At 38.2% G+C, this 14,673-nt stretch overlaps 1 protein-coding gene across 2 annotated transcripts in view; it reads right to left on the reverse strand.

Annotated features, from left to right (window-relative positions):
• KHDRBS2 (KH RNA binding domain containing, signal transduction associated 2) overlaps positions 1-14,673 on the reverse strand; it is a 542,753-nt gene that overhangs the window by 17,320 nt on the left and 510,760 nt on the right. For both annotated transcript variants that reach the window (XM_067565543.1, XM_067565544.1), the window contains one exon: positions 6,139-6,197. In XM_067565543.1, the coding sequence (XP_067421644.1) occupies positions 6,139-6,197 (59 nt within the window). The remainder of the gene's footprint in view (positions 1-6,138; positions 6,198-14,673) is intronic.

Here is a 14,673-nt window from a genome sequence, read left to right on the forward strand (position 1 = left end):
ATATACTGTAGCATATTCAAAAATGTTGATTTACAAGTGAACAGGAAATTGCAAACAAGGGAGTTTTTGTGATAACAGGGTGTCTTAACCATAGTTTGCTCTGTATAGAGACATCCCATAGAAAGGAGCAACAACTGATCTAAAGAATGGTTTTTGCATATGGAAATTCTCCTCCAAAGCACAGGGCTTACACAAGACTCAACAGCCCACATATTTTCAAGAGGTAAGTAGTGTGCATGACCTTGGCAGAACCTCCCCTCTGTGTTGAATGTCTGTGTAAGAACAAGGTGCTAGAAACTAAGATTTAATTGTGATCCTATACTGGTTTGTGTAAGAGTAGGCAGAGGATGGCTGGCATACAGTGCCTGTCTTAAGTATGCCCAGTTAACAATGAATGCCCCAAGAACTCAACATCAAATGAAAGTGTTTTCTTTGATATATGGCTATTTGCCATTCCAAAGATATTAAATTGCATAAGTGATGTTCACTTCATAAATTAGGCAACATTCTAAATAGTTAGGGCAAGATACTAGTGAAATCAGCACAGCTCTATTGACTCCAGTTGAGCTACACTGAGTTACACTAGCTGAGTATCTTGCTTTTAGTCACTAGCTAAGTTACAGCAATGAAGGGAAAGATCCCTGTGTTCCAACTACCTGAATTATCGTATCTGTAACTTTCTAAAAAGATTATCATATTAGTTCACTTGATTGAACTGCATTTGAACATTTAAATGAAGATAGATTGGAAAAACATAGTGGTAAAACCCTCAGCATCACAAACTAATTGAATTTCAGGATCAATGAATGACAATATCCGCATTACTGTTGGTAATAAGCACTGAATTTGGACTTGACAACAGTTATTAGAACAAACTCATCATCTTTGTCTGCAAAACAAATGCTAACAATCTATGTTTCTCTTTCAAAATTTCCAAAATGTTTGTCTATGTACTGTGAAACGTGAGGTCAGTATGATTTCTACGTGGCTTCATTTTGCTTTGTTACTCAAAGTTTACTCAATTTCAGGCTTTATTTTCACACTGGGATGGTAATCCCTCAAGTATCTCAGTGCAAATGGGAATGCTTACATTCTCTAATGGAGTTGAAGTGAAATATCCAAATATCCTGATTTAAGGTACAGAATTCCTGTTTTTCCATATCCCATATACATTTTCTTTCCATCCAATATTTCAGAGCTGTATATTCATTTTTTACTCTTCCTTATTCAGCACAAGCTGTCGCCTTTACTTCAAGTAAAGAATGAACATGTAATTAACTGTTCCTGTACCCTGAAAATGTTGATTTGATATATAAACAATGATTTTGCATGGGAGTAGAATACTGCTGCCTGCTCTACAAACATTTGGTTACAGTGTTGCCTCTACAGAACTTATCTTAGCCAACATAATCACCCTAACCTTTTAAAGCTCTCAATGAATTATTGGCTGGATAATCTTTACAAAAATAGACAGTTAAATCACTTTGATAGTATTTTGGAACTTTGATGGTGTCTTACATCCCAAAGAATTACATTAAATATTTACATTCTCGTAGTTTAATAAAAGAACGAATTATCCTAAAATTAAATAACCAATTGTTTACACGTAAGCATTTAATGCTAAATTGCAGTGGAAATGAAGCAGAATTGCATGACAACTAAAACAAATATGCACACACACAAAATACAAAGATCCCGAATAATTTTATTGTAATGAATACCTAAGTGGTTTTCATTTACTCTCATTTTTTCCTATGCCAAGAAAGGGTCTTTGACACTTGATCTGAAATGAATGTGAGCCCAAATGACAAAGATATTATCAAAAAATAATAGGTTAAGGCCTAGGTGGTGAGCAGCCCTGAGAAGATGTGTAGCAGGGTGGGTGGGGAAGCAATACACCTCTCTCTTACTCCCTGTTACTCCTGCACAGAGAGTAATCACCATTATAATGTCCTGGGGATTTTCCAGATTCCCATCCAGGACTGTCAAACAACCAAAGATGAATCTACCCTCAGAGAACACACCCAGGTTTTCTGATGAGTCCAGCTAAAAAGGACAAGATTCTGGGGTATAAGTCAGTAATTATGCAGTTCAGACATGATCAGTAAGATTCACAGGTATAGGATGTAACTTAATATCATGTCTCAGTGCCTTGATTGAAGTGGCTAACCTTTAACCTAGGTAACATAACAAGAATCGCAAAGGGAGAGAAAGGAAGAGCACAGACTGAAGTAGGGGTTTTTCCCACTGCATCACACCTCTCTCTGGCATATTTATTCTGATTATTCTACTGCATTTTAAACTATACATTTTACACTACTATGCTTATAATAAAACAAGGCATTAACTTCATGTTTTTGCCAAACAACCTTCCTGAAGGGCAACAGTACTAGAGGGGAAAATGCAAAATTATGGAAATATTATGGAAACGACGGAAACACATGGGAACAGCATTTATTCATAAATCAATCCCCCTGCATGAAGTTCATTATTAAATATGAGCATCTGTATAAAGTTAGTAAAACACTGTTACCCTGGATTAGGAGTCCAAATTTAGGACTCAATCCTGCAAGTGCCAAGCACCTCCAGCAAGGTAATGAGTGCCTTAAACACTTACAGAAGTCAATGGGAGGTGAAAGCACTCAGCATCTTGGGAAATGCATTCAGTAATTTGGAGGCTGGAGCCCTTAGTATTTATTTATGTTTTTTAGTGTTTCCCCCCAAATCTTTGCTTGTTGCTCTATGGAAAGGCCCAATACAATTAAATGAAAGGATTTCATCAACTTTTGGGTCAGCATACAACTCTACAGTCAATCCAAAGCAGAGGAAAGGAAGCTCCCCAGAAAGGGAGAGACTGACAGTGGGAAAAGAGAAGGTAAGAAAGGCAGAATCGAAAGGGTGCTCCATTGAGTGTTCGGGAAAGAAGTGCATGTGAAGTAGATATGTGATACAGAGGTCTACATGTAGAATAATAGAGAGGCCAGGAGAGGTCAGAGTTCTTGGTATACCACCTTTGGAATTTAATAGGATAATATATCCCTGCTATCACATTATACAGGATAGTAAAAAATAAAACCTAAACCAAGACAATAATCATCTATTCAAATCTATTGGTTCTATTCCTGCTCAGTTCCATAGGACTTTTCCACAGAGGCACAAACTCTGTTCTATTTCAGTATTTTGCTTAATCGTATTCCCTTGGTGCTTGCAACTAAAATAGGGAGTGCTAAATAAATTGAAAGAAGGAGTCTCAGCCAACCTCCATAATAGGTTTGTCTAGAGGATATAGAAGAACCTATATTTGCCTACTCCAGGAGGAAGGAAAGGGTGCTGCTGCCCCTAAGCCCAGCTAGAAAGTTAAAAAGTCCATGCTAAGAGCTCTTATCAGGGGGACAAAGTGGTGCTGTAATGTTCGTATAGTATTTGGAAAATCTAGACTGCCCTATACTACATATAAGAGCTATATAGTAATATTATTGCTATTTGCTGGAATCTATACAGTGAGACTGAAGAATGGGGGAATTCTCACCTTTCAAGGCTCAAAAACCATCTCCTAAATTGACTAGGAAATGAGATTGTAAAATAATTTGTGGGAAATGGCTGATGGACAAAATTTGAGAAATCAGGAATTGCATGGGCAGGGATGCGTAAATCCAGGAGAAAAGACATGGCTTGATGATGTTTACAAAAGATGACAAGGAAAGTGGGAAGTGAAGGGGCAAGGAAATGGGAGATTTTTTAAGGATGTTGAAGGGAGAAAAGGAATTAAGCATTATGGATGGTGATCATGATTTGTTTGTGTGATTGTCTTACTCAGAATGTGGGGGAAATTTGATGTTACAGAGGAGTGGGCTGCAGGGCTAGTGGGGAATGGAGTAGATCTGTTTTTGGAGGCACAAGAAGACATGAAGAAACTACTAGTTGCTGTGCTAGGGGGTGTGTGTTTGTGAGAGAAAGAGAGAGAGAGATGGTCTTGACTTGGGTGGTGTACTGGCAATACAGGGGAGGTGAATTCACACAGTATTGGGGATTAGGAAGTTTCATAGCAGATGACACAAGCAAGGGTAGAGAACTGAGATTTACTGGGCAACAGAGGGAAGAAGTTATGTAAGGATAGAATAAGGTGGAGCCTGTGGATGGGGTGGGAAGTGGTTGAAATAATCAGGTGAGGAGAAGAGATATAGTGTGTGCACAAGGGAATAGTAATAAAAAGATATATGTAGAAGAGGTAGAAGAGAGGTAGAAGAGAGTTCCAAGTCCTGGCGTGACATTTAGCAGACTGAACTGCTGTTCTGCTTGTGGGGTTTATATACCTAGTCGGGGATTCATGCGACCAGTTCCTGGATTATGGATTTGCTGGAGCCTAGCACAGGAGTGACTCATCATTTCACAATAGTGATCTTATACAGGCACTTTATAACCTTAACTTAATTAACCTTTTCAACACCCTGGATAGGAAAGCAAGTACTATCATCGTCATTTTTCAGATGAGGGAATGGCAGTAGAGCAGTGTAAGTCATTTGCCCAAGTCTACAGAGAGAGTCAATGAACAGTCATGAACAGGTAAAGAACTCAAGGGTAGCTGGCTCTCAGTCCTGGGCTCACATCATGCTTCTCTGGGTAACCCAACCCTTTAGCAGCTTTTTTGGAAGAGAGAGAATTTTTTTTTACTGAAGGTGATAAATAGTAATGAAATACACAAAGGAAACAAAACCCAGGGTAACTGAAGCGCACACATACATATGAATACATTATTATTACTTGTTTAGCACGGAAAATGTGCTTCACTGCACATTGTATAATGCACATGTTTTTGTATATAGTCAGTATTCATGATACAAGTTATTTCTGATTATGCAATGCAATTATTTTGACAATGTCCCTTAAGAAACCATGATTTCAGTACAAATACAAAGGAAACTGCAATTTCACATTGCAATAAAATTTCCTTCACAGCTGCATGAATAAAATTATTTTTTCAAATAGCCATCCTTCCAGAAGCCATTAACGCCCTTGGAACTTCCATTGGCAATGATGCTGCAAACGGTTCTTGTCTAGTTGTGTGTTTTGGAAAACACCAGACACACTTATGATAGTGTGTAAATAATAACAGATCAAATGTTATACTTGGAACATATTGGGCCACGCTCTCAACTGGTGTCAATCAACATGACTGTTGCCTTAATTGAAATCATGCTAATATACAGCCCTTGAGATCAGGCTCATATCTTCTAACTGAGTGTAAAAACTATTGCAAAACATTCAACAGAAATAGAAGGAATCAATTTCAATGCACCATCTAAAGTAATATTTTAATGCTTGTTTCTGGACCAAGAACACAGCCCAAGTAAATGGGCTATGCCCAGTGGAGTTCAGTGAGCAAGGTGGAATGAATCCTTTTTCTAGGTCACAATGCTGCAGCAAAGCTGCTGTGGCACTGCTACCATATCTGAGAAGGGCTGCAGCAAGCCCTGTGGCTGTCCCCTCCCACGCCTCTGGAGAGCTTTGCTCATATCTGTGCAGTCAGGGGTCCATGGGAAAGAAGGAACCATTTTGGAGCAAAGCTGTCCTTATTCCTCACATTCTCTTCCCCTGTGCAGTGGAACTAGTTCCAGTGTGTTCAGGCATTCTATGACTGAGAAGACTGGAGCAAGATTTGACCCATAGGAAGTTAAATATTACATGGCATTTTGCAGTAAAGTATTTGAGATCTCTGGGTTTTAATTGGAGTTTTTGGTACTAGCATTCCAAGAATAAAAAAACCTTTTTGACTATGTTATAATTGTTGCTTGAGATAATGGATATGACAGCAGGAGAGACACAGTATTGTTGTCACATCAATAAGACTGACAATTGACACTGAAATATACTCAGGCACTAATCAGCATGCTCACTGTTGCTGTTAAAACTGATCTATGACTGTGATTAATTGCCTTTGAAATTTTGATCAAAATTGATCTGTCCAATTTTCTGGACCTAGTTCCATAAGTAAAATCTCACCCTAGAATTACACAAATCAATTTAGTCTGGGCTTCTGTAAAAGCAGAGCGAAAAAGAAGGTAGAAGTAATTTTAGAGTTGTCAGTGACTGATTGGTTTTTTGATTTCACACTTTTACTAAAGATAGAACAGGCCTTACCGTAGCTGTCATAAGCATCTTCACTTGTTCCATGACCATAATCATAATATTCAGGCACACTGCAATAGATTCAGACAGCAAGACATGTTACTATAGTCAGAAGGAATCAACACAAAAGCCTAAACAGTAAACAGAAGTTAAAATGGTATTACCTTTATATGCAAGCATAGTTTAGCAGCTAATCCCAGCTATGAAACAAAGTCAAATGACACTAGAATCAGTGGAAATATAAGCTATAGGGGAACACATTACATTTCTTATGTTCACTTATTATCTACCAATTTTAAAATAAAATTATTCTGAAAATGTGTAAACAGAGGAATAACTTTTCAAGGCTGTCGCAGAAGAAGGAACCGAAATTCATTCCAGAAGAACAAGGTGCAGTATTTATAATATCCCACCTAAGGTCATCCTGGTGGTGACAAGTTCATTAGAAATTCAGCTCAAAACAAGCACACACTCTTATGGGCCCTCAGTAGGCCGTGTCCCTTCAATCCTTCCCTAAGGACTGGGGCCCTCTGTGGACCAGGGATCCTGTCCATTTGCTGGATCAGAAAGAGGGCCCTAGGTTAGCCTAAACTCAGCCTTTTTATCCAAAAGTCTATTCTTTGTCCTCTGGAGTATGCAGTTTGAACTAGTATATGCATATCTGCCTTGGGGGCTTCAAAGGCTGATAACTGAGAAAGTTCATTAGCTTCCTCCATCCTTACTAGAGAAGTACATTCAGTTCCACCACATCATATACACAATTGCATTTTTAATACAGTGTACCCAAAAAGTGTTAACCCTAATTCAGTAAGGTTTAATTTAACTCAATAAAGTTTATCTTAATTGCAGGAGATTTGCTCAGTAGATTACAGGATATTGTCAGTCTGTCACAGCCATTGGTACTGCATCTGTAAATTGCTTGCTCTTAATGAGGATTTTGGCAGGGGGTTTTTCCATTTTTCAACTATGCTTCCTGCAAAGATGCTCTTCCTATATTGTTTACAAAGAGAAGGCTTAGTTCTCCATAGTCTTACACCTTGGGCAGTGATTTGCACCTGTGCAAAGTCAGTGTAAAATGCTAATAACTGAGTAGTAGAATTTTATTTTACACCCAGTTTGCATGGATGTAAATGACAGTACAAGGTGTAAGGAAGTGGAAAATCAGAGCTAGTCTCAAAACTGCTGCTTGCGAGGTATTTGTTTGTTTATTAACAATGATCGTGTACGGTCATAATAGCAAGTTATCAAAAGATGAAGAGGCCATTTTAGATCATTGTTGCATGCTGCTAATTAATTATCTGCAGCTATTGTCTGTAATGGACACCAACATATCTGTGAAACAAAAATGGTGAGCTATGTTAATATGGAGATTGAATTAGTCAGATTCAAGCTTTACTATTATTATTATTTATAATTTGTTTTCCAGTAACACACCCAAATCAGGATAATATTAACAATGTGAGACTTATAGGAAGTTGTGTGTGGTTAGCATAACTGATGAAAAGTAGGCCATAGTTGGTGACCCTGGGTCAACTATTTTTTGCCTTCCAGTGCAAAACAGAACAGGCAACTGACCACAAATTAACATATATACCACAAGCTTTTAACATTTGATATAAAGGGTTTTGGACTTTTTGCAATTTTATTTCTAGGCAGTTAGACCATATTGATGCAAATTACTTAGGTATTGGAAGCATAAATATAGTTAGCCAGAAAGACCCGTATGTAAAAAGATGGGCTGTTATTGCCAACCTGTATGGAAAAAAGTGAGCTGATGTTGCCTATGTCTTTGTGGATGGAACAACCTCTGGTTATACATGATTTGGAACTTTCCTTGTTTCCTTTGAGTGTATTAAATTCTAGAACAGCATGTTGTCTGACCTGGGACCTGTCTCTTGATGTACTCCACTTACTTTTTCTGCTCTCCTTGTTTATAATGGTCTCCATAAGATTGTAAGCATGCACAATTTAAGACTGGAAGTATGAACAATGAAGGAAACCACTCTACTGTATTTATCTTATTCTTATACTTATGTCTACTGATTTTTCTGTTGTTTCAATTATATTTGTTTGAATTAATTAAAGATCATAAAGTTCCTATGTGTGTTTCACCAATTTTATTTTCTTAATTAACTCCAAATAGTCACCTGAAAAAGGACCTGGTATTTGTGACAAGTGTATGTTGCATCCCAATACATTTATAATTGTAACAATTGATCAGGCTACAACATATATTTGTAAAAAAACATTCTCTAGAATCTGAGCACTGAATAATATTGAGAAAACCTGGACTGTAAAACCCAGCTTTATGTACTTAGGCCTTTAAAAAAAATGTATTACACTACAGATACATATAATTCAATCATATTACGTTCATTGGTAGCAGATCTCAGTAAATAATCATCAAATGAATTCAGCATAAACAAAACTTGGTTATTTAATTTTAGAGTTCCCTGACATCCCATAATAGAAACTACAGTGATCATGAGTTTTAGAAACACCAGGTTTTTTAGTGGTGTTAATTGGAAACAAGGCACCATTATCTGTGATTAGCATTCATTACTCTTCAAGTAACACGAGGTGTAATTTTCTTAAGTGCATGCACCTACCTGAAAGCAGGAAGTAATACATTTTCTAAAACAGATATGATTAACTCATTAACAATCTTTCATCTGTAACTCCTAACTTTTTAAAGCACTGCACAGTATTTTAGCCACAGGGTTTCCAAATCACTATGGGCTTGGTTTTCCAACTATTAGATGTTAACTTCAATAGTCCTACTTGTGATAGAAGTAGCATGTATGGGAATACAGAACTTCATGAAAGTTACATTATTTTTATTTCTTAAATGGGGTCTCATCTTGCGAGATTTTAAAGTATTTTTTCTCTAGCAAGATGATAACTTTAAAAGATAAGCTGTTTGACCTATGGCCTAGTTCCTAAATATAAAAAGTCCTAAATTGTTTTGCTTGTAAGAATATTGATGTCTAATCATAAGATGTTCACATTTATTTTTAATGTTTAAGGGGGATGAATACTGAGGGTCTGGCTGTAGTTAAATCTTTTCAAGCAGTTATTTTTATAAAGTCAAACTTTCTGCAAACTGACGGCACAATGTCATCTCAGGACCTTTTTGACCCAAGTAAAGCTGTGTCCTTCCTTAAAACTCGCCTCATGTTCTATATTTTTGATTTTTTTTTTTTTTTTGGGGGGGGGGGGTCACAAACTTATAGTCTCTGTGGAATGCAAACATTGAATATTTTTAAGTTTCTGGGTTAAGTGGGCCTTTTCCAAGTAAATGCTAGCAAAAGATGACTTAATTTGAACCTGACTGGATCAAGGGTTGGGGAAGGAAAGGGTTAGCCACAATTTAAGAACTGAACTCTAAGGAGGAAGCTTTTAATTGACTCTGAGATTGTGGCTCAGACATTAAATAATAATTTTAAATAATAATTTTGTTTCAGTAACAATACATTTAACCAGTTCCAAGTTATAGTTTTGATTGACTTGGGTGAAATTATTTAGTTGAGATTTATAACCAAACACCTCCTTAGATCCCTTTTTAAAATTTGTAAGAGTTGATTATTTGTTGTATTAAACTGTTGTTTTAATTAATTTGGTAATTTAATTTCAATCCAGCATTGAGATTAATTTGTTGCTTTGACCTTGATTTGATCTTGATTTCATAGCTGTATTGTTTTAGTTTCTCACAAATTGATAATATGTTGATAATATGGGTCAGTCAGTCCAAGACAGAATCTCCACTGTTCTTGATCAACTAAGCAGCATGGCCATACTTTAGTTTACAGGCTGCACTTCAAACCTCCTCGACAGTGAAGTCCTCTGCATTACATGGAGGGGTGGTCACTGGACTCTTCGCATCTTCCTGAAGCTGTGGATTTGTAGCTGCGATGGGGCGGTTAAGAAGCTTCTGAAAGTGTTCTTTCCATCTTCTTGGACACCCTGCCTTAGAGTTCCGAATGCTACCATACTCTAGTGTTTTGTGGGTTCACCCATCATTGACATACCAAGTCCATGCACATATACTCTTCCATTTCAAATCAGTGCCAGAAACATGAAGTCTGGCTGCAGCAAAAAGCTTGAGCAGTTGCTCACCATTATTGTTTGTGGTCACATCCATAAAAAATGACCAACACTTCCCAGCCAAGCTGTTTGAGCATTGACTCCAAGTGTGCGTTGGCATTTCATAACACAGTAATAATGTCATGAGTGGATACACTGCTGCTGATGTCATACATGGCTCATACATATTTTTCTTGTCCTCCTCATCAGTAAGATTAATCAGTGCATGAGCAGCGATGATGGGGACGTTGCCATGTCTATGAGAAAGTCTTGCCACCACAATACATTTGAAGATGGGAGAACAGTTTATGAGGGCTTTACTAGCATTTCTTGACAAGGCCAAGATAACACCACCAACTCCACTGTAGCCACCACCCTCACCATTAAGGCTTGACCACAGATAATGATAGCCATTAATAATTGTCTCATCAGTGCTGCTTCAATGGGTCTTGCAGAGTCCTACCATGAAACGTTATATTGGTTCAATTCACATGACAAGAGGATTGGTAGCACCAATGGTTTTCAGGATGTGTTCCAAACAACAAATCCACCTTGAATTAGCAAGGTTACAGGAGCAATATACTCTCTATCAGACAGCAGTGGCTTCTGTTCTTGTGCATGGCTCTGAAATCTTGGCCACTATAGAGGTGGAAATGCACCAGCTATATGCTTTTGACATGAAACAGCAACAACCTATTGAAGGCATATGGTGGTTTCATCATGTTACGAACAAGATCTCAGGCATCAGACCAACCAGCCTCCAATGTCTTCTCAAGTGATTCAAGACCGGCTCAGGTGGCTTGACCATCTGCTCCGTATGCTGGAGTCCAAACCACACCAACAGCTTTATGCATTCAATCCAACAAAAGCTGGATGGAGAAAACCTCACAGACGGGCTAGCACATGATGGAGGGATGTTGTGGATGCTGACCTTGCCTGCCTCAGCTTTAATATAGACCAGACCAGAACACTGGTTGAGACTGGGCTATCTGGGAATGGATGATACGAAATATGCACTCTATGCTGCATAAGAAGGAGAATTAATGATGAATGAATGAATGATTGTTTTAGTCTAAGATTAGTTAGAGAATATTAATGGTAGCTTAGCTTTGGTGATATACTTTCTTGATTTTATTTTTGTTTTTTTAATGGTTTTAATAAAGACCCTGAAGTTCAGAGCTTGTTATGGAATTTTTTCACTTCCCACCTCAGGACTAACAGAGTAAATCTCCCCTTGCCTAATGTTTCATTTTGATTAAAATTTCTTAGTTATGTTTTCAGTGGAATATGATATTCTTCACTTCCTGTTGAAAACTTTTGTGCACTGTTAATCAGCTGCCATTTGCTATCTGTGGGTGGGTACCTTTCAGGGACAGATGAAGTATAGAAAAGGCCCAGTTGAATGACAGACATGTCACAGGCAGACACTTTTAAAAGTTTTCTATCTGTAATTTAAATGATCAATTGGGAATTCATAAAACTTACAATTAAGCTTTAAAATAAATAGTAAAATGTAAGAGTGATCATGGGCAATCATTATGAACACCCATATGACACAATGTTTTAACATCGAAAATGAAAGGTAGCTGAGTGCATTTCAAACTCATTCTTCAACATTCTGGTGAAAATATAGAAACACAATATGCCTTTTTTCTGGAGACATAACACGTAGTACACACAGGTCCAGAAACTCAGTTTGTGTAAAATAACATAGCTCTAGTGACTTCAGCTGAGCTAGAAGCATTTATACAAGTCGAGGATCTGTTCCATACAGTATAATAATACTTTCACTTGCCTAGCGCCTTCCAGCAGAAGACCTTAAAATGTTATACAAGGGGGAGTAAGGGAAAATACCTAATAATTCTGTTTCTCTGTATACATTGCCAAATTCTTGCTTCTGGTTTTCATGCCACTAGCATGAGTTGTGCAGAAAACTCTCACGGTTCTTAAGGTTTTTGAACAAATGACGCTCTTGGAGGCTAGCTCGGGGGTTCTGTCCTACTGAGCTTGTTCCACCCTCAGGTAACCCAGAGGCACATAATCTAACCATTTCTTTTCCAACCATGATCAGTGAAGGAGCTGCCCAATGGCTCCAATTCAAGCAGCTTCAGCTTCTAATGTTGCTGCACCTGTTGGGGGCTGGGTCTCAATTAAGGGTATGTCTACACTGCAGCTCAGGGGGGTAATTTCCGGCTCAGGTAGACATATACATGCTAGATTTGATTGAGTTGGCTCACTAAAGACAGGAGTGTAGCCATGGCTGCACTAGTGGTGGCATGGTTAACTGTCCTAGTACACACTCATCTCTACCTGTGCTGGAAATTATTCCCTTCGCTGCAGCATAGGCATACCCTTTCTCTTAATATCTCCTGACTTCCGGAAAGTGCCTCTTTTGCTTTTCTAAACCCAAAATGCTTAATCTCGTCATCTCTGTGCATCTCTCTAAAAATTATCATCATCTGTTTCTTGTCTCGCTGCAGATTGTTTCATTTACAGAGATAAGACAGCATCAATTTTCTGTTCGCCTACCTCCTACTAACACAATCTGGACTCCCTGTAAAAAGAAAGAGTCAGTGGTCTGCAATCAATTAATCAACTGTTGCATTGGGACACACATGGATTCTTCATGCTCCATGGTATGGGTAGGTAAGAACGTTTGGTATAACTGTATTGGCATCTCCTATGGTTTGATGCATTGGCACCATTCCAGTAAGATAGGTGGCACTATTGGGCATTTTGCAAACTGGGTGCCCCTTACTTCCAGCACCTCCTGCAATCTGAATGAGGCATACCAGCATCTCCGCATCTAGGTGCATCATGCCCCTCCTCGTGATTCAACAAGTTGGAGTGATTTGATGCCTGGAGCTCTTTCCTGCATGTCCCAAAATTCAGTGCACTAACAAGTGGCTTGGTGCTCCTGGTGCCAATAAAAGGCTTAGTGCAATGGATTTCGTCTGCACATCCCAATCATGGCACATCAGTATGGGTGTGTCAGCAAGAGACTGGCACCTCCCAAGGTTCAGTGCATTAGTGTGATGAGTGGCCCAGTACTCCAGCACCATCAAGAGGCTTGGTACATCAGTCCTTCCAACCACTCAGTAAAGGGGGTTAAATCCTAGTGGCTCTTGAGGCTTTACTCTCTTATTGAGGCTCAGTGTAATGACACATTGAATGTATCAGCAGCTTAGCACCTTGGAGTCTTTTCCTGGGAATCTCAAGGATTTGTACATTGATACAGAGAAACAATGGGGCTCCTGGATATCTTCCTCACAAACCCTCAACTTGACACAATAGTGCTGGTGGAATGTTTGGTGTATGGAAATGTTCCATTCACATGCAGTGGGACTATGTTCAATGTATGTAGTCTCACCTTGCTTCCTAAAACTTGAAACATCAGCACTGAGGGAATGATGTTTGTTATTGCATTGTCTATTAGGACATCCTTTCAACTATTTACGCTCCATGAGCAAAACTTTTGCACAGATATATTCTTAGAGACGGAGAAGTTATATTGTACTTCTACTACTATATAGCTATCATTATGCAGGATTTTCATCTCCACCCGCCAACCTAGCCTCAAAGTTTTGTGATGAAAATGATTTTGGGTTAAAAATGATTAAGTGATGAATTCTGAATCTACCTTTTTGAGGCTCATTTCTCCATTGTCCATTCTCTTTTCTAGGGCAACTGACCCTTTTACATTTGGTGGGGCAACACAGAGAATTTGTTTAATATCTATATAATAAGAGGTTAGGAGAGGGCATGCTTTCTGCTATTATAAGGACTATTATAGTTGGAGAATAGAGCTTGTTGAAAATGTTTGCTTTAGAAATTTTGGGGGGGGGTCTGTTGTTTCTTTCTCTTTTTTCCCCTTTTTTTCATTTTGCCACTGGAGCAGGGGGAGGGGGTAAAACAAAGAAGTAAGGGGAGAAGGAAAAAATTGAAAGCCAAAAAACTATATTAATTTTCAAATTTTGTTGCAAAAATATTTAAAAATATTTTGTGAAAACATCTATTTTCATTAGCAGTCCAGCTTTCAATAAAATAATTAAAATTTCAAAACAGATCTGAGAACATATCTTGGGGCCCTTGACGTACATCAGATTAGTGGCACAGAAGCCTTGAGTCAGCCTACAAGTGCCTCAGAAGGTCAAAAATCTTAAAATATAGGGGAATTTCCAATAGGACTCAGGCTGGAGGCAGGAAATCCACGAGTGATTCTTGATTGAAAGTATCATCAGAGTAGGATTATTACTAGAGCTGAAGGAATAATTCACTTGACACATTTAACCTCTTTTCTGCTCCTGGAATATTTCCCAGTGGATTATTTCTTTGAATGTATTTGTTATTCAGATGTGTATTTTATTATTAATCATCATGTGTTTTGCAGTAGCACCCAAAGGCTTCAATCAGAATCAGGGACCCATGATGCTAGGTAACATACAGTGTTTTTATACTATTAAT

Source organism: Emydura macquarii, unplaced genomic scaffold (genome assembly GCF_026122565.2).
Source record: "Emydura macquarii macquarii isolate MOO-44397 ecotype Brisbane River unplaced genomic scaffold, CSIRO-AGI_Emac_v2 contig_2680, whole genome shotgun sequence".
Classification (NCBI taxonomy): Eukaryota; Metazoa; Chordata; order Testudines; family Chelidae; genus Emydura; species Emydura macquarii.